Source organism: Mastigoproctus giganteus, chromosome 3, assembly GCF_048544385.1.
Source record: "Mastigoproctus giganteus isolate SK-2022 chromosome 3, ASM4854438v1, whole genome shotgun sequence".
NCBI lineage: Eukaryota > Metazoa > Arthropoda > Arachnida > Uropygi > Thelyphonidae > Mastigoproctus > Mastigoproctus giganteus.
In genome coordinates this window covers 190,838,387-190,857,472 of record NC_143577.1, presented here as the reverse complement: position 1 = coordinate 190,857,472, position 19,086 = coordinate 190,838,387, and the positions used below count along the sequence as shown (strand labels likewise).

The 19,086-nt window shown below is 39.2% G+C and overlaps 1 protein-coding gene across 1 annotated transcript in view; it reads right to left on the bottom strand.

Annotated features, from left to right (window-relative positions):
- Positions 1–19,086, bottom strand: part of LOC150088519 (cytochrome P450 2J4-like) — a 33,856-nt gene that overhangs the window by 13,433 nt on the left and 1,337 nt on the right. Inside the window, exons 2-3 of the mRNA XM_090370210.1 lie at positions 12,015–12,142; positions 8,165–8,262 (exon numbers count right to left, since the gene is read on the bottom strand). Coding sequence (XP_090226336.1) covers positions 8,165–8,262; positions 12,015–12,142 — 226 coding nt within the window. The remainder of the gene's footprint in view (positions 1–8,164; positions 8,263–12,014; positions 12,143–19,086) is intronic.

The window sequence follows — 19,086 nt, the reverse complement described above, 5'->3', positions numbered from 1 at the left end:
GTCCTTAAGTTTCGCACACCATGCACACTTGTGTTTGTGTTGACTTCGTCGAAGTATCAATCTCGTGCGTGTTGACTTTGTTGGATTCTGCGTGACCTCTAAACATGATGAATGGTAATGTTCTTACTGTGTTGGAGTATAAACAGAACAGATTTTTTTTTTCAACTTCCGCCAGCTAGAAGAATCGAACCAAAATCTTTTTTGCACACGGCATGTGAGAATAATGTCCACCCTGCACTATTGTGATGGCTCGGTTTCTGGAATTATTTCTGTAGCCTGTTTACTTAAATAGAATGAACAAAGGCCTATTTTGCGAAATAGATGAGCTACATGAGAAGGAGTGAGGAAAATGTTTGTCTGTAGTCCTTTTCGAATCTGGTTGATTTTCATCGAGTTACATTTTGAAAGTCTCCTTTGAAGAGATTGCCGTCTGATGTAATTCACGATTTTGAAAGCAATGTCCATAACACTTTTAGTATTTAATCTTTTGCTGGCTAACACTATTTTGTTGGATGATACAGTGGTAACTCAAACAAGCTGGGAATTCGTCATCCTTTTTGGTCAATGTGACGAATTCGTTAAGATGCCCTGTCATTGCTTTAGCTCCATCTGTTGTTATTGATACGAGCTGAAATAGTGGTTATTTATTTTTTTAATAAAACTTTTGAATGCATTAAATATATTAAGACCTCTAGTTCTTTCTTTTACCGAAACCATACCAGCAGTTCTTCTCTAGTGACAGAATCATTGAAAATCATAGGATCAAAAACGAGCAATTGAGCTGTATCACTGACATCTGTAGATTCATCCAGTTGTAAAGAAAAGGACACACAATTAGCAATATGGACACGCATCTGTTCGCTCACATTTTTTCGATGCGTCGCATCATAGTATTTCGAGATAATTGGAGACCTTGAAGGGCACTTTTAATTTCATTTTTGTTCTTAACATTTTCGAAAAGAGAATCTGTTATTTCTAAAACTACGTCTTTGATGAACTGACCATCATAAAATGATTTGCATTTTTTTGCAAATTTTTTGAAAATTAGTTGTCATGTAAATTTTGACTAATCTATTTTTTATATATATATTTAAAATTCGTCGTGACGTGATTGAACGAGATTGAAGCCGCGATCGATTTGTTTGCCACCCCTGGAATAGAGGTGAGCGAACAATAATATGCTTGACTATAAACTGAGTATGGTAGTCGCAGCACACGGGATGGGGGATCTTCTCGTTTAACTAGAGGGATATATGTAAAATGTGTATGTCCATTCGGAGTCTTGCGAAGGTTACTACCTCTTATCTGTTCGTACAAGTACAAGATTTCAGTCTTATAATTCTGATTTAATATGAAGAAGTTTATTCTTGGTTTGATTTCGCTATATATGTACCATGATCTTTTGAGAATGGTTTATTCAAAGATTATAGTTGATATATAGGACTGTAAGAATTTCATCAATAGGGCTTGCAACAGTTCTAGCAGTCTTTCCATGATTTTCATGTTACATGCGGGTCACGCAACATGAGGATCATGGAAAAGATGAAAAGATGCTAAAGTCATGAACAAAGAGTCATGATCTGTTTCCGGTTAGAGCAAATTGTTGAGTAACATAAATATAGCAGAAAGCAAAAATACTCCGTGTATAGTGTCTGCAAATTATGTGTGCAGAGTGGTGTATTTTCTATATGGTAGCAAAAATTGGTCAGAGACATATTAACTCAGTCACGTTTTGAAAAACGCCAAAAAAATCCTCATAAAATTTGTGACATGTTTTATTAATTTCAAGTTCTCCCTTTTAGATTATCCACATATTACAATTCGATAGCTTTTCCTGAAAAAATAACAAACTGGAGTTACTTATACTTATAAGTGTTGGAGGTGAGCGGACTTATACTTTCGAGTGTTGCCATTCGAGGTGAGCGGATGCGCTTCATTAGGGCTCCTCAGTTAAGTGGATTGGATTACTGTTGATTAGTGCTTTTAAATATTTGATTTATTTAGATATTGATAGATTATTTTGTTATAGGTTTTCCTGTAACAGTTTGGTTTTAATAATATTATAGATATGATTTTTTAAAGTTCATTTTCCTTGATATTTAGCTAATTTTTATAATGGTAGTTATGAGATCTGCCTTAAACACGTCACAGGGTATCGTGTCTCACACGGAAAGAGCCGATGGCGATTTACGGGTGAGTCATGATTTAATCCGTTGCGGAACCTGTGGAATGTTTTCGAAGGTCGACCTGGTGACTAATCCTAGCTCACCTGGTGATTCTTTTCTTTGTGATCGACGTAAGGGGTGCACCGATCTTAAATTACAATTTGGTGCACTGATGGAACAATTTGAGCCACTGAAAAAACGGATGCTTGTCGTCGAGAATAATGCATCTGGGAGATCATCAAGGATTTAAGACTCCAGCAATCTACCAAGTGATGTACGCCTGATTCGGGCCTCAAAACAGAAAACCAAGTGCAAACTACTCTGGTTAAAAAGGACATTGTTTTATTAGGAGACTCCATTGTCAGGGAAACGGGGAATATTTTTTGTAATAAGGATAGGTGGAGTGAAACCAGGGTATGTATGCCGGGAGAAACTATTAATGATGTCACCAACAGATTGTCAGATTTTAAGGAGGGTAAAGAGAATATTATTATTCATGTGGGGACTAATGACATTAAACGTACACGAACTGACGATTTGTTGGAAAAATACAGGACCATGAGGAGGAAATGCCACGAGCTAGGCCACAATGTCTATGTGTCTGCAATTCTGCCCAGACACGATAGGAGGGACTATATGTTAAAAGTCTTGTGGATTAACTCAAGACTTGAAGGACTCTGTAAGGCTTTAGGGGGGGGGGATTTATATCAGCATGGTCCACACTTGTAGGTAGAAGGAATTTGTTTTGTAGAGACGGGATACACTTAAACAAAGGTGGTGCAAATGTTTTTGCCAGTATTATTGAAAATACCTCAAAGGTTCAGGAAAACTGCTAGTTAGGGAGGATGTGGGTAATACTGACACGCGTTTATCTGATAATATTGGTCAAAGTAGCTCTTGCACATACCTAAAGAGTTCTTATCTGTTACCCCAACTGGACATGTTTTCTAGATGTTCTGGGGGCGGAAACGTTTCAAGTGAGCGGTTAGCTAATGCCAGGGAAAAGAGTCTAAAAAACTTCAAGGGTTGTTAAATATATAAGAACAGTAAGTCTTAATTGTTTATACAGTAACGTTAGAAGTGTCGTCAATAAAATGAGCGAATTCGAACTGCTGGTTAAAACAAGTGACGCGGACATAATAGGGCTTACAGAGACGTGGTGCCACCGGGAAATTGGGGATGATGAGTTTCAGTACGGCTTGTATAATGTATTTAGGAAGGATAGGGTAGATAGAAGGGGTGGTGGGGTAATGCTTCTTATCAGAAGCAGCCTGAGTGCGACGATAGCTTTCCCGGATTCAGACGTTTTACATGCTGGTATAGAGTCTGTATTGTGTGAGATAGTTGGAAACAAAGGTATAATGCGAGTAGGAGTAATCTACAGACCAGGTGATTGTGAAGATTATGACGAAAGCCTCTACATGCAAATGGAATGGGCAAGTAGGCGTCAATGTCTTATTATGGGTGATTTCAATTTGCCTCTAATTGATTGGAGTAAATGGGAAGGAAACTCGACATGGGGAACAAAATTTTTAAATCAACTAGATGACTGCTATTTGTATCAACATGTCAGGAAAGTACTACAGAAAAGAATATCCTAGACCTCATCATCACCCATGAATCAGATGACATAACAAGGCTGACAGTAGAAGAACCAGTAGCAGGAAGTGATCACGGAGTTCTACGGTTGATGATGACGAGAGAGGTAGCAGCAGTAAAAGGCAAAGGAATGGGTTTTAATTTCAGAAAAGGAAATTACGATGTCTTAAGGTACTACATGGCCTCTATTAACTGGGTAGATATTGCGCAGAGAATGAATGCAATTGAACTGTGCTATGCTTTTAAAACATTAATCACGGATGCCTTGTATGCGTGTTTACCATTAACAAGTAATATAAAAAAAAATTTTAAGTCAATTCCGACTTAGGTCAAAAAAGAAAAATTTTATTTTAGTTACTTTTTATTAAATAATTACAATTAATATAAATATGTATATACATATGACAGAATCACAATATTAAGTGGCAAAATAGAAAGCGAATTTCCTTGCAATTTTCCATTTTCCTTTCTATATATGGTGTTGGACTATTGTTTTTATTCACATGTTTCATTTTCCATTTTGTTCCCTCCTTGACTCAGACTAGAACCCAGAATGAAAAAAGAATCTGAAAAAGAAATTTTTTCACAGCGATCTACACGCTTCGCCACTGACGGTATTTATTCCTAAATTTATATCCTGCTAAATATCTTATATAAGAGAAATTTTTTTCTCCCATATAAAACTAAAATTAATTAATTAAATTTAATTAATGAATTAATATTTGAAAAAACTGTATTAACATCAAGTGTCATCAACTACAAGTTTACAAAAATGTATTTGAACTTGAGTGGATGAATAAAAATTATTTTATTAACGATTGAAAATTTGAACAAGATATATAGGGAGAGTGTGAACTAATAATAGGAATTGAAAAAATACTCCACGAGGAGGGTTCGAAGTTGAATAAATAGTGAAGTTGCCAAATTACTTGAGCAGAAAAAGATGGCATGGAAAGGTTACAGAGCAATAAAAAGTACTGAAGCCTATAACAGCTACAAGATGATCTGTAATGGAGCCACAGAAAAGGTTCGACAGGCAAAGGCAGTTTATGAGAAATCACTAGCAAACAGAGCAAAGAGGGGGGGATAAGGAATTCTTCACATATATAAATGCCAAGAACAGCAGGACACACCAGATCGGACCTTTACGTAAGGGAAAGGGGATAGTAATAAATACACCAGCTGCCGTTGCAGATGAACTCAACAGTTATTTTGCATCGATATTTACAAATGAAAAGCCTTTTGTGGCAATGGGAAATTGTGGGAGCGAAGTTAAAAAATATGTAATTAATGATATTGAAATTTCGCAAGATTATTTAATGAAAAACCTTTCGAGCCTACAGACCAGTAAGGCTCCAGGAGTTGATGGAATATACCCTATAATCTTAGGAGAGGCGGCAAGAGAGTGCATTGAACCATTGAGGCTAATTATGCGAGCATCACTAGACTCTGGGGAGATTCCCTTGGATTGGAAAAGTGCAAATGTATCTCCCATACATAAGGGTGGCTCTAAAAGTGAAGTTGGAAATTATCGACCTGTCAGTCTGACTTCAGTGGTAGGGAAAATCATGGAGGCAATGACCAAGGGTGGAATTCAGGATCATTTGGTTCGAATTGAAATTCATAAGGATACTCAGCATGGTTTAGTAAAGAGAAAATCATGTTTAACAAATCTGGTTCGCTATTTTGAAAGGGTTACTCACGATCTGGATATACGGAATAATTTCGACATTGTGACTCTAACCTGTTCCTAAGCTGGAACAGGTTAGAGTCACTGGAGAAATCCTTAGATGGATAACAGGATGGCTTCAGGGCACGAGGCAGAGGGTTGTGATAAATGGCTATTCCTCAGATTGGGTTGATGTAAGAAGTGGGGTTCCCCAAGGATCAATATTAGGACTACTGTTGTTTTTAATTTTCATAAACGACTCGATGAAGAGATAGAGGGCGTGATGTCTAAATTTGCGGATGATCTTAAAATTGGTATAGTAGTTAATGGTCACTGTCTAGCTGAGCGTCTTCAGAGAGACCTAGATAGACTTCAGGAATGGTCAGAAAATGGCAGCTATGCTTTAATCCATCAAAGTGTAAGGTATTACACCTGGGGAACAGTAATCCCCAAATAACTTATTCACTTGGTAGAGTTCAATTAAACCCAGTACTGGAGGAAAGGGACTTGGGTGTTACGATACGATCAGACATGAAATTCTCTGAGCATTGTAAACAAGTTGCAAGGAAGACTCATGGTGTCCTATCGATGATCTATCGAACTTTTGAAAATAGAGATAGGGACGTGATAATCCAATTATATAAAGCTTTTGTTAGACCACACTTGGAATACTGTTTTCACGTATGGAGAGCGCACCTAAAGAAGGACATCGGGCTTTTTGAAAGGGTGCAAAGACGGGTAACTCATATCCAACCAGTTCCTAAAAAGGGTGACAAATCCTTCCCATCCAATTATCGTCCCATTGCAATTACTTCTACTCTTTCTAAAGTAATGGAGAAATCAATTAACCGCCAACTCTTAAACTACATAGAAACCTTCCGTCTGATCAACGATCGCCAGTATGGATTCCGACAGTGTCGATCCACTGGTGATATTCTGGCTTATGGTACCCATTTATGGACTAATTCAATCGAAAGGTTCGGTGAAGTACAAGTAGTTGCTCTTGACATCTCAAAGGCTTTCGACCGTGTTTGGCATAAAGGTCTTCTAAACAAGCTTCTATCTTATGGTTTGCCAACTGTTTTTTGTAATTGGTTATCCAGTTTTCTCTCTGATTGCTTACTGAGGGTGATGGTAGATGGCTCTCTGTCTTCTAACTTCTCCACTAATGCCGGTGCCACTCAAGGTTCAGTTCTTTCCCCACTCTTTTTCTCATGTATATTAATGACCTTCTTCCATTGACTGGAAATCCTATCCATAGTTTTGCCGATGATAGCACATTGCATTCCACTTTCTATTTTGAGAAACCTTGTCCTGCTCAATCAGCTTCAACTTCTCGAAGATCTGCTACCAATTCCTTAAATGCTGATCTTCAGGTAATTTTCCAGTGGGGCAAAGACAACTTAGTTGATTTCAACCCTTCTAAAACTCAGTGTTGTCTTATATCTCGCAAAAAGGATTCTTCTGCTCCTATGATTCTCTTTAGTGACACTCCGATTTCTAGGCAAAATGATATATCTCTTTTGGGGATTACCCTGACTTCTAATCTCTCTTGGCACAAGCACGTTACTAATATTGCTTCCTCTGCATCTAAAAACATGGTTTTCCTTTTCGCTCTCGCCGTTAGTTTTCTTGCAAACAGCTGCTCACTCTGTATAAATCGCGAATCCGCCCTGCCATGGAATATTGTTCCCACATCTGGGGTGGTGCCCCCAAAACCTCTCTCAGGCTTCTTGATTCCATTCTGAAGAGGGCAGTTAGGTTAATTAATGACTCCTCTCTAACAGAGTCTCTCCACTCGCTGTCTCATAGCGTACTCTTTCTGCTGCATGCCCATTCTACAGATACTTCCATGGACACTGTTCTTCTGAATTGGCTTCTATAATTCCCGCTCTCTCTTTCAAAACAGTCCGAACACGTGCCACCACCAGCCACCATCCATTTACTGTCCAACTTCAAACTCACAGAACCAACTTTTCATCTTTCTCGTTTATTCATTCAAGTCCAATGTCAACAAATATCTTCTTTCGTCTTCTCAACCTCCAACCCGAGCAAGGTACTAAGTATAATAGGTTCTAATATCTTTCGTGTTTGGGGTTTACGTAATAAAAAAAAAACAAAAAAACTCGCTTGGTGAGATCGGGCAAAGGGCGTCCTTATGAAGAAAGACTTCGAATATGTGGGTTGCAGAGTTTGGAAACTAGACACCTTAGAGGAGCTTTGATTGAGGTGTTTAAGGCTCTGAGAGGCATCAGTAAACTTAATGAGGACGAAATTTTCAAGATTATAAATGATGCTAGAACTAGAGGACATAAATTCAAGTTACGGTGGGAAATGTTTAGATTGGACTGCAGGAAGTTTTATATTAGCCAGCAAGTTATAAATTACTGGAATACGTTGCCTACTTGGGTGGTAGAGGCTGACAGTTTGGGGAAATTCAAAGGTCATCTGGATAGTACCTTTGGGTGAGGGAAGCGCATAGGATGATAGGTTTAATTTCCTTTTCTTTTATTAATTATTATTATTTATTATTATTATCATTGTTTTATTCGGTTTTTTTTTATTTAGCTGGTGCAGCATAATCCATAGGCTTTCTTGCATCATGCAGCCATTACTAATACTAACGCTGGCATCAGTCGTCGAATAAAACTAATACCAGTTAAATGATCGCGATCTGTTTGTTGTTCGAATTTATTTATATACTTTTTTAAGTTTAAATTTATTAACTTACCTGTATATTGCATTCGTCTATTGCCGTTCCGTTTTTCAAACTGTAGCTAAATATTTTTCTGTTTTCTCTCCACTCCTTTCCATTTTGACCAACCACACCTGTGTATATATGAACATTTTATATAAAATACTCTATTAATATTGTAATTTAATTGAATAAAGATACTTCTTGCAATACTTATGGCGCATTTGTATTGTTAGTCGTTATGGACAAAACCATGAATGCTGTGCAATACCAAGACCACCTGGATATTTATGTACTTCCAACGTTATACCTGTATCAGCAAGAAAAGGCGCCATGCCATATTGCTCAGGTCTTAACAGAGTAGTTTGAGGACATGGGTGTGGAAAAGTTGGATTAACTAGCCCACAGTGCTGATATTAACCCTATCGAGCATCTTTAGGATGAATATATATTGTGTACGTGCACGTCGAGATCGCCCAAAGAACAAGACTGGACTGGTAACTGCCTTAAAAGAACCGCAAATGAACCGTTTTCGAGATAATTCACATTTTCTGTTAAGATCCACCACTGGCTATGGGAGCACTAGTTTAGCAAAAAGCTGTAAATCCTTTGCTTAGGGTGGTTTTATTAAACATGAGATCATACATTTTTAATTTTTGGTTTCAGCAGCACAGGATTTTACAGATGTTACAGGATGTTCTTTCGAACAACCTTTCCTCAACACCAGCTGTAATGCTCCTTGGCCTACCTGCTCGTACTCCATGTGCGAAGCGCCCATGTTCTCTAAGGCGTTGATGAATGAATGTGCGCTTGTTAGGGAAATGCTTCTTGGTACAAACGTGCAGCCTCGAATGCACTGCCTTTGGCTTTACCATACATGAGGTGCATGTCCTCATACTCTTCATTGCTTTAACATCTTTCCATGTTGACTATCCTTTGACAACTCCTACACTGGTGTGCAAAACTTAAGGACAACGCTATTTCTGAAGGCTACAACCACAAAATCTTTACTTAAGGTACACTTTACTGATGAGAGTAGATTCAGTCTTAACAGCGATTCTGGACGTCAACTAATCTGGCGAGAGGTTGGCACACGGTATCACCCCGCAAACATCACTGAAAGGGTTCGATATGGCGGTCGAGGTGTTCTCGTCTGGGGAGCCGTTATCGTGGATGGACGTACACAACTCCAGATACTGGAAGGCGGTACTGTAACCGGTGCACACTACTATACTGAGGTAATCCTTCCCGTGTGTGTCTGTTCCGAGGTGCCATTGGCCCCGAGTTCGTGTTTATGGTTGATAACGCCACACTCCATCGCACTGCAGCTGTTGATGTGCTTTTGGAAAATGAGGTCATTGTTCTTATGGGTTGGCCGGCCCACTTTCCACCGATCTAAATGCCATCGAACGCATATGAAACGTTCTGGGGAAGACGTCTATCGGCACGTCCATACCCACCAGAAAATGGTCACCAGCTGAAGATGGCGCTGACAGAGGAATGGACGATGTTACCGCAAGAACTTATCAACAATATTGTTCTAAGTATGGACAGGCGGTGCAAAGTCTGCATCGACATTGGGTGGGGGCCATATTTACTACTAAGGACCACATCTTCCCTTTGTACCATCTTTGGCAGTGATGCATCTGTATCATGGCAGCCAGTGCTATGTTGCCATTTTTGAATAAAGTCCCTCTGTGCCGTTTTGTTGCCGTTTTCATACCTCACGAAGTTCCTTTGGTATGCTTTTCCCATATCGGGCCACTCCTATAAGAAGCTACAGGGGAAAACCTGACTGGTCCTTAAGTTTTGCACACCAGTGTAGCATGCCTGCTACGTCTCGAGCATTGAGAGTGGGGAAACGGAGAGAATGAGCATAACCTAACCTCAACAAACAAGTCAGTAGTGGATCCCAACTCTGTACAGTTCATCTTGTCAGTGATGGATCCCAACTAGAAATGTGCAATATCTCGAAAACGATTCACTTATGGTCCCATGTTTAGTAGGCTTTTTTTGCATATTGTCAGATTTTTCACTCTCAGAATTGTGTACCCAAGCCGGGTTCTACGTGGTTGGGGATGGCCATCGGAGGGCGACTGTCCTGATACCTGCTACTCCCCGGTGGCGTAGAGGCCTTCCACACAGGCAGGTTTTGCAAAGGTTCCCCATAAATTCAGTTTTTTAGGTGGAGATAGACGGAAGTCTAGGTGCCACCATAGAAATAATAATAATAATAATAATACAATACAATACAATTTTATTTTATCAAGATAATTTGTTTACAATAATAATAACAACAATAATAATAATAATTGTAATAGATATTTCAATTCGGTAGTGAAACTTATGGTGGTCCCGTCTGTCTTAATTGTGGGCTTCTTCTCAGGTAGCCTTTGAAAAAGATGGAATGGTCTTCATTGGAGAGATTTGAAGATTATGATACCTTGGCCAGTTTTCTAGTATCGAGAGAGCTTAATTTGCAGAATTTTCTAGCTGTACTCTGCTGTCTGCAGCCAGGGCCCAGATCAGGTGGTCTGCGTAGGCCTGGGTGATAACTTCATTCAGGTGAGGAAGTTGTCAAGTACGACATTCCAAAGAAGCACCCCAGTACCGAGCTTTGGGGACAGCCCCTGCGAACCTGCACCTGACTCTGCAGTATGGTGAATTCACATGTAGTTTTTTTAATTAGCTGTGAGGTAGGTTCTTCTGGTGTTATAGAAGTTTCCGGGAAGATGGGTACGTCGTACACAGCTGAGGATGCTCAATAATTAGTAAATATTTGCTGTTGGAGTTTGTGGGAGATGTAAAGATCTGGAAGGCGTCAGCCGTTGAGCATCCCTGTTTGAAACCATATTGACTTCTAGAGGATAAATTTTCTGCATTGCAATATGCTATAATTCTACTGTGTAGGAGGTATTCGAAAAGCTTGCTTAGCAGAGATAACAGGACAATCGGTCTATATGAAGATGGGATACTTTGTTGGGTTTTCAGAATCAAGCTTACCTGCTTCTTCCAATCAAAGGGGAAGACTCCTGTCTGCGGGCAGTGATTGAACAGGTCGACGGTGAGGTATGCTCAACAGTCTTCCTTATGATCTCCGGTTCAAGTAGGTCTGATCTTGGACATTTATTGTTGCCGAGCCTACAAGTTGCGGCTGCTGAATGATGAAGGGCGGCTCTTGATATTCTGGACTGTATTTACTGTTGTCCTGGCAGCTGCTGTTGTTGACTTGTGCTAGGGTCCTTACTGGTTGGTAATTTTATCTAAGATGTTATTGATGGATCTGTCCCATAAGATTGTTATGTTACCTTGAGGGGTTATTATAGACGTGCGCCAGCATTTATGCTGGCGCACGTCTATAATAACTAATAAATACTAAACCTAATAAATACTGACCCTTGGACCACGAGTGTAGGGACATGGCTTCTGCGCGGCTATCCCTTGCAGGCCAATCAACTTGCCAAGTGAAAGAAACATGACGAGCCATTCCAGGATTTCCGATCTTGCCGAAGCAGAAGACGCAGTGATGTGCTGAAGCTGTAGCCTCCAAACGTTTCCAGAGACACAGTGCACTGAAAACACGCCGGATTCCTATCGTATTAGCTTTCAATCCTAGGCTGTGGGGGTTGGATCCCTATGATGCTAATCTGGGGATCAGTAACATCACTAGGAGGGGCTTTCACCACATAATGTTGCTTCCGTCGAAGAATTTACTGAGTAAGAAAATAGAAACAGCTCTATTTTTGATACTCATCCATAACGAATTTCGTTGGAACGTGTGATGGTTAGCAAAAAATTGTGAATTTTGTTGCGTTTATTCTTTAACTTTTGTCCAATAATCATTACAAGCGTACATGTTAATTAGAAATAAAGATCTCTAACTTACCAAGTTTACCAGGAATTAAATGTAAAGTTAAGGACGGTGGGCGGTCTAGCAATTCAAGTTTATGAAGGGTTTCCTTGGCCAGGTTATAGTCGCCGATCACCACTGTATACATCTGCCCAATTTGAATCCTAAAAAATAAAGCAAGCGTAAGCCATTTCAATTACCGTAAAATTTCATTACAACGAACTCCTCGGGGATGCACAGTCATTTCCTTGTACCAAAATTTTGTTATAATGAACATTGTTCACAATTTTAAAAGAACCCTTATTTATTAAATTAATTTCTGAATCAGATTTCCAGTATTCAGAAGGTGAAATTTTCGCGATTTATTTCACTTGATTGTATACTTTAAAATTGATTAAATATGATAAAATGCAGGCTAGAAAAGTATAAATTTTATACACAGGTGGATATTGAAAATAATTCTTTGAACTAAATTTTCAAAAAACTAGTTCTTTCAAAGGAAGTCGTTGAGACTCGGAAATATTTTTCCAGGTTCCAACGACCTCCTGTATTGTTATAGCGAAGGTTTCATTATAATAGTGTCTTATTGTAGATAAAATTAAATCTGAGAGATTTATATCAAAAGGCGACACTACTACTAGCTTTGTACTGGATCCATCTTACCACTCTACAGGGAGATTTCTAATACAGTCGGATTTTTGACTATGGAATATTACGCTGAGCTTCCAATGAAGCTGAGCTCAAATAATATAATGAGCAGGTAACTGAAATAATATGAACTGAAATTATCGTTGATACTTTCTACTACATTCACTTGCCCGACAGCGGCTTCTTATTTACTGATAATGAAGTCTTTTAGTTTGAAAGGCCGTCGTGGGTAGCAGAGTTGGTAGGATTGCTATCCATTCCACACCGGGTGGAAAAGACCCTAAGTTCGAGTCTCGGCGATGACGTGAGGAATTTTTATGAGCCTTTTTCAGAATGTGCTGGTCAGTCGGTAGTGTGGTTTTTTCTCCCGGAAACTCGGATTTTTCGTCCAGCAAAGAGAAACTTATTCCACTGCATAATAGGAAGCTTAAATTCCGTTTCAAATGTTGGTCAGAAGATAAATCATTTATGAATGTCTTCTGGTTCACTTCAATTTCTAACTGTCGTTCCCTATTTTGAACGATAATTCTACTTTCACCATTCAGCACGGTTTATAATTTTATGTTCATTTACCAAAAACACCACTCAAATATTTTTTATGAGTTAATGGATATGTTTTTGTTGTCGTAGGATTTAAGCGCATCAGCGATTATCAACATATTACTCTGTGCATATTGTCTGAAAATTGCATGTATTCTGAGGTCTATTTTCTATTTGCTGGACGAAAAATTATGCGGCCTTCGCCTGAGACTGACTTGGCCATGTTTGAAAAAAGCCCATAAAAATTTCTCCCGTCATTGACGGGATTCAAATTCAGATCTTTTCGACTCGGTATGGGGAGAACGGCGATAGTTCCAACGTGCTACACCCGACGACTTGGCAGTGCAGCAAAAGCCCGTGGCTTCCTTGCAGTATACGGCGAATATTATAACGAAATAGATAAAAACAAACATAATGAAATGATATAATATGTGTGATATTTAATATAAATGTCTAATATAAACAAAAACACTTACTCAGGAAAGAGTACTGCATACTCTTTCTTGCACAATTTGGTTTTATCAAACTGTTGATTAAATTCGTCGTGACTTATATTTTGTATTATATATTCCAAGTTGTATATTTGGAATTCTTCTTTCAGCAGTTCTCCACTTCATTCGTACACCATTCTTGCTTTTGATTCATCAAGTTTTCTACTTTCGTTAAAGTATGAAGATTTTTCCTGAACATTATTGTTATAAGGAAATACATTATGGTTCAATTGCACAATAACTTTATCAAGTTATTGTGCGATTGAAGAAATAGTGATAAAATAGAAATTAATCGTGGGCAAAAGCAATTCCTCAGAAAAGCGAAAAATGTTTGCAAAATATTTCACTCTTCACGGTTATAATGTAATAACTTAAATAATATCTCCAAATCGAATAATAAAATTAGCAGTGAGAGGGGTGAAATTAAAAAAAAAAACACTGTCATATAACTGGCCACCCAATAACTAACTTTTATGACCTCGTGTAATTTGCTTATAAATTTCACGTGTTCTCTCATTGATTTGCATATTTTGCTGGACGGAAAACCCGCCTACCCGAGGAGGGAAGAAGACAGCTGCTATCTCGGCCGTTGATAGAAAGAAAAAAACCTTGCTATCTACTCCTGAGAACAATTATTTGAGCCATGGAGAGAAGAAAATCCCCCTCCCCCTAAAAGTTCCACTCGTCATTGACAGGATTCAAACCTTTCCATTTCCACCAGGTATGAAAACGGCACAGGTGACCTGGGACTCATTCATTATCTCTACTTGGATCATAGTCTTTATGCGACACCTTTTGGATTATGTCTATAGACAGTCTATGCAAGCAATAATCAACAGGTTTAAAGTCTATACGGCGATGTGGGCACTTTGTTACCAAAGGTCGACCAATGTTTTTTCCACGGTATGAAAATGTGAGGATTCGTACCCCATCATATTGAAAGACAACTGGTCAAACATCTTTGGCTCAGGTTGGCATGCGATTTAGTGACCAGGCAATATTGTTGAAATTTATTCAAGCGATTCGTCTCGTCAGAAACCGATTATAGTTTTCATTATTTAAACATTCTACAAATTTTAGGTCCATTAAAACGGAACTATGCATAGTAAGCATAGGTCTAAATCCAGAATCTAAATTGACCTTTCTTTTTCTCTTTTTCTCTTTCTTTACTAACGAACTAACCTTTATACCGCTTACTCAGCCGTGCGACACTGTTAGCCTTCCCACAGCGGGGAGGAAAATCTTTGGGGGAAATGTATCCCCCAAGGACAAAAAAAAACCAAAGCATGGAAGGTAATGTGATTATCTGGTACGCTTAACTGTATATACGTTCCGGGGCTAAAAATAGCACGTCATGAGAAAATCAATCTCTGACTTATCTGGACTGCCAGACGCACCCCAGACATCCAAAATGAAAGAAAGTTTCAATGCAGGAACTACCAAACGTCAAAAAACTAGAAAGAAAATTATCCTATTCCTACTTGCTTAATTATCCACTGAACTGGTGAAAATGCAATTGGAAAACTCACTATTTAGAGTCCAAAAGGAATTAGAGCTGGACCTCCCAAGTCTGTAAAAAAGACTGAGGTCAGGAGACATCCCATAGAGACTTCTAACGCTACACATTCAGAGCGACCTTTGAGCATTAAACTCTGCAGAACTACCAGTAACTGTGACACCCCACAGATCACTGAATTCCTCCAAACGAGTGATCCCAGACTGGGATTTACTAGATGTATCTGAAGAGGAGATGGTAGAGGAACTTAAAGAACAAGGTGTTATTCAAGTGAAGAGAATCTTTACCAGAAAAGATGGCAGTCTGACCCTTACACGAAATCTGATATTGACATTTAACACAACGCATCGTCCAACATCCATTAAGGCCGGATATATGATATGCAATGTCAGACCATATATTTCAAACCCTCTACGGTGTTTCCGAAGTCAGAAGTACGGACATCGGAAACACCTGGGAACCCCTATTCGTGAAAAGTGCGATTCAGTAGAACATGGGTGCCTCCGTAGCCAGGTGGGAAGGAGCAGCAGTGGTAGTACACGCTTCTTGATTAGAGCAGGGTTCGAGTCCCTCTGTATCAAATACGGAGGATGCGGAAAGGTCAGGGAACGACCACCGCATATCCCGGAGCAATATGGCCTTAGTTGCTGATGCTTATAAAAACACAAAAAACAATAACAGTAGAACATGACTGCGTAGCCCCTACCGCCCCTCAACCAATATGCCCAAACTGTAAAAACGACCACCCTGTCTATGCTAAAACATGTGAACGCCGGAAAAACGAAATACTTATTCAGAAATATAAAACAAACAATGTTTCCTATCAAGAGGCAAAGTGGATCATCTCACCACCAACCCATCCAAACAGACCTACGTACGCCCAAATTAAAAAAAAAATATCAGTCTACAGCAACGCAAACTGAATTATCAGTACCTCCAGAAGATTCTTTCTCAAATTACGTCAAAACCTTGTACAGTGCAACCCAAACTCAAAAAGTCAATACACCAATATCCGTACCACGCGGAAAACTACATTCCGCGGACCAAGAATGCAAAGAAAAACTAATCAAAACTCTCAGACATCAAGAAGAAATGGATATTAATGAAAAACCTGCAGAAGATGGTGTCCTAAAATTTTTTGTCGAAGAAGACATGGACACATGTAATCCTTACTTTCCAAAAAAAAAAAAAAAGATAAAAATAACAGCGAAAATAAGAGCTGGGATTACTTCAACAACACGAAAATGTTCTGAAAGCCTAACAAGAACCAAATAATGAACAAAATAATTCAGTGGAATTGTCGTGGTTTCCGTGCCAATATTGATGATGTTTTGTAATCTTTCCTCTAAATATACGCCAATATGTCTGTGCCTTCAAGAGACATATTTAAAACCTCAAGAGACACCAAAACTGTCTCAGTATCTATATACTGATATCCACATTACAATTTCCTCTTTGTACATTTAACTTATCTATAACTTTCATCAAAATGATCTAGAAAATTTCATAGCTCAACTCCCCACACCTTTCTTCATTCTGGGAGATTTAAATGGTCGTCACACACACACACTGTGGGGCAACAACAATATTGACCAAAGAGGAAAACAAATTGAAAAATGTTTAAACGATAGCAACCTTCTCCTTCTAAATGATGGGTCACCTACATATGTTCACCTTCGTTCTGGAACTAATACTGCAATAGATTTGTCTATCTGTTCAGCAAGCCTGTATCCTTCTCTAAAGTGGTCAATAAATAATGATCCACTTCATAGTAACCATTTTCCCATACTTATTGAATTACTGAATAAACCCTCTTATTATCCTACTAAAATTCTGCAGTGACTCACTGATAAAGCAAATTGGCAGATGTATAAAAAAACTAGCTACATTTGACACGAAAGAGTGGCACCTGATGATGTTAGAGAAGATCAACTGGTCCAGGAACTGAAAAGCCAAAAAGGTATAAAAGTCAAACGCATCACGAACAGAAAAGATGGTGATCTTACTCTCACACGCAACATCATCCTGACATTCGGTATACCTACCTTACCATATAGTGTTAAAGTTGGATAGTTTAACTGTCAAATACAACCTTACATATTGAATCTGATCAGCTGCTACTTGTGTCAAAAATATGGTCACTCCCAAAGGGATTATCGAAGGGACACTGTCTACCCTTAACTATGGGTCCAAAGTTCATAAGCAAAGAGAATATGAAGCCGAAACACCGAACTGTTGAAACTGCAGAAGTCAACATCCGGCCTACCCCAAATCCTATGAACTATGGAAGAGAGATAAAAAAATTGAAACGTGTTGGGTAAAGTGGAAAGTTTCCTATACTTATCAAGAGGCAAAAAAGAAAATTATGCTCAACACACCTAAATTCACATATACAGCAGCGACCCAAAATTATCAGTTAACGGCAACACAACTTGAATTCTCAGCTCCATAACCACATTTTTTCTCAGACTTTAACAAACTATGCTCGTTTTGTCCTTAGTACAATCTTCCAAAGGACAGAAATTGGTAAACAGAGTCAACGGTACTCCAGTCATAATTCCATCAACAGCATCTAACACACCGACAGACGTCCTAAAATTGAAAAAATCTTCTCCAACTAAGAAGACGAACAATAATACATCAATGAACATGGATATCGAAAACAATGCTGATTTAGATGAATCAGTCCTCGATCTTCACACAGAAGACTACACAGGCACTAGAAGTCCAACTTTTCCGAGAAAGGAGAAGATGAAACTTGATCGCAGAAGAGGTATAACAGTCAAGAGGTGAACAGAGGTATAACAAATCGCATAACAGTCGTGTAAAGGCTTTTGCAGCACTATTGACATTTACGAACAAATCAATCGTTATAATAATGTGGATATCTGTTTACAAGAGAAATTTAACAACTCAAGTATCTCCCTCAGATAAAAATTATGCGTTCTTTCTGCAAGACAAGTCTTTTACAAGTAAGTGAAAAGTGAAAAAGGTGTTAAGTGTCTAACGGCACCTGGGGTTTCCCCCATCTCCGCGTTGCTTTCATTGTGAGTGTACCAGTTCGCTGGGAAGGCCAGAGATTTAAAAGTGTGTGGATCATGTGTGTGTAATGTTATGTACCGTTGTTCCTCTGGCCATTTAGGCGCCTCCGTAGCCAGGTGGGAAGGAGCAGCAGTGCGTAGCACACGCTTCTTGATTAGACCGGCGTTCGAGCCCGTCACCACCAAATACGGAGGATGCGGAAAGGTCAGGGAATGACCACCGCATATCCCGGAGCAATATGGCCTTAGTTGCTAATGCTCCTAAATAACAAGCAAACAAACAACAAACAATCTGGCCATTTAGCCGCTGGACCCCAGCTAAAGCCCAACGTTGTCCACACTTCGCCCCGTGGAGGCAGACCAGCTACACCAGTATTTTAAGTAAGTACTCTGGCAGGTCCTGTCACCTAGTTTCCTAAGATTTCATTGGCTAGGACCTAAAAAAAAATGCAGAGGGATATTCCACTAGAATTAGAAAAGCCGAATGGGCGAACAGTGTAATTTAGATACGGTTATTTTTGACGTGTGGAGCATTCGCTTGGGTCAGATAGAGTTCGGTGGGGAGAATGAAGATTAGGGGGATAAAGACGGAAGAATTAATTAGGTCAATAGGGAAGACGACCCCAGGTGGAATCAGTGGGGCATGCCCATTGATCAGGTCCAATAATCAGGATGTCAGTGTGGGATGGTGTCACTCTTGGAATCTGGGTCCCATCCAGTAAAGTCATAGTCATAGTTGTGCGTTTCGGTTGTCACAGTTCCAGTGCCGAGTCTAGGGAAGTTGTGGTAGTGCTCGTAGTCTGGTGAACAGTTCGTGTGGCACAAATTGTGAGAGGGCTCTGTAGTACTCCTTGCACAGCACAAGGTGTTCC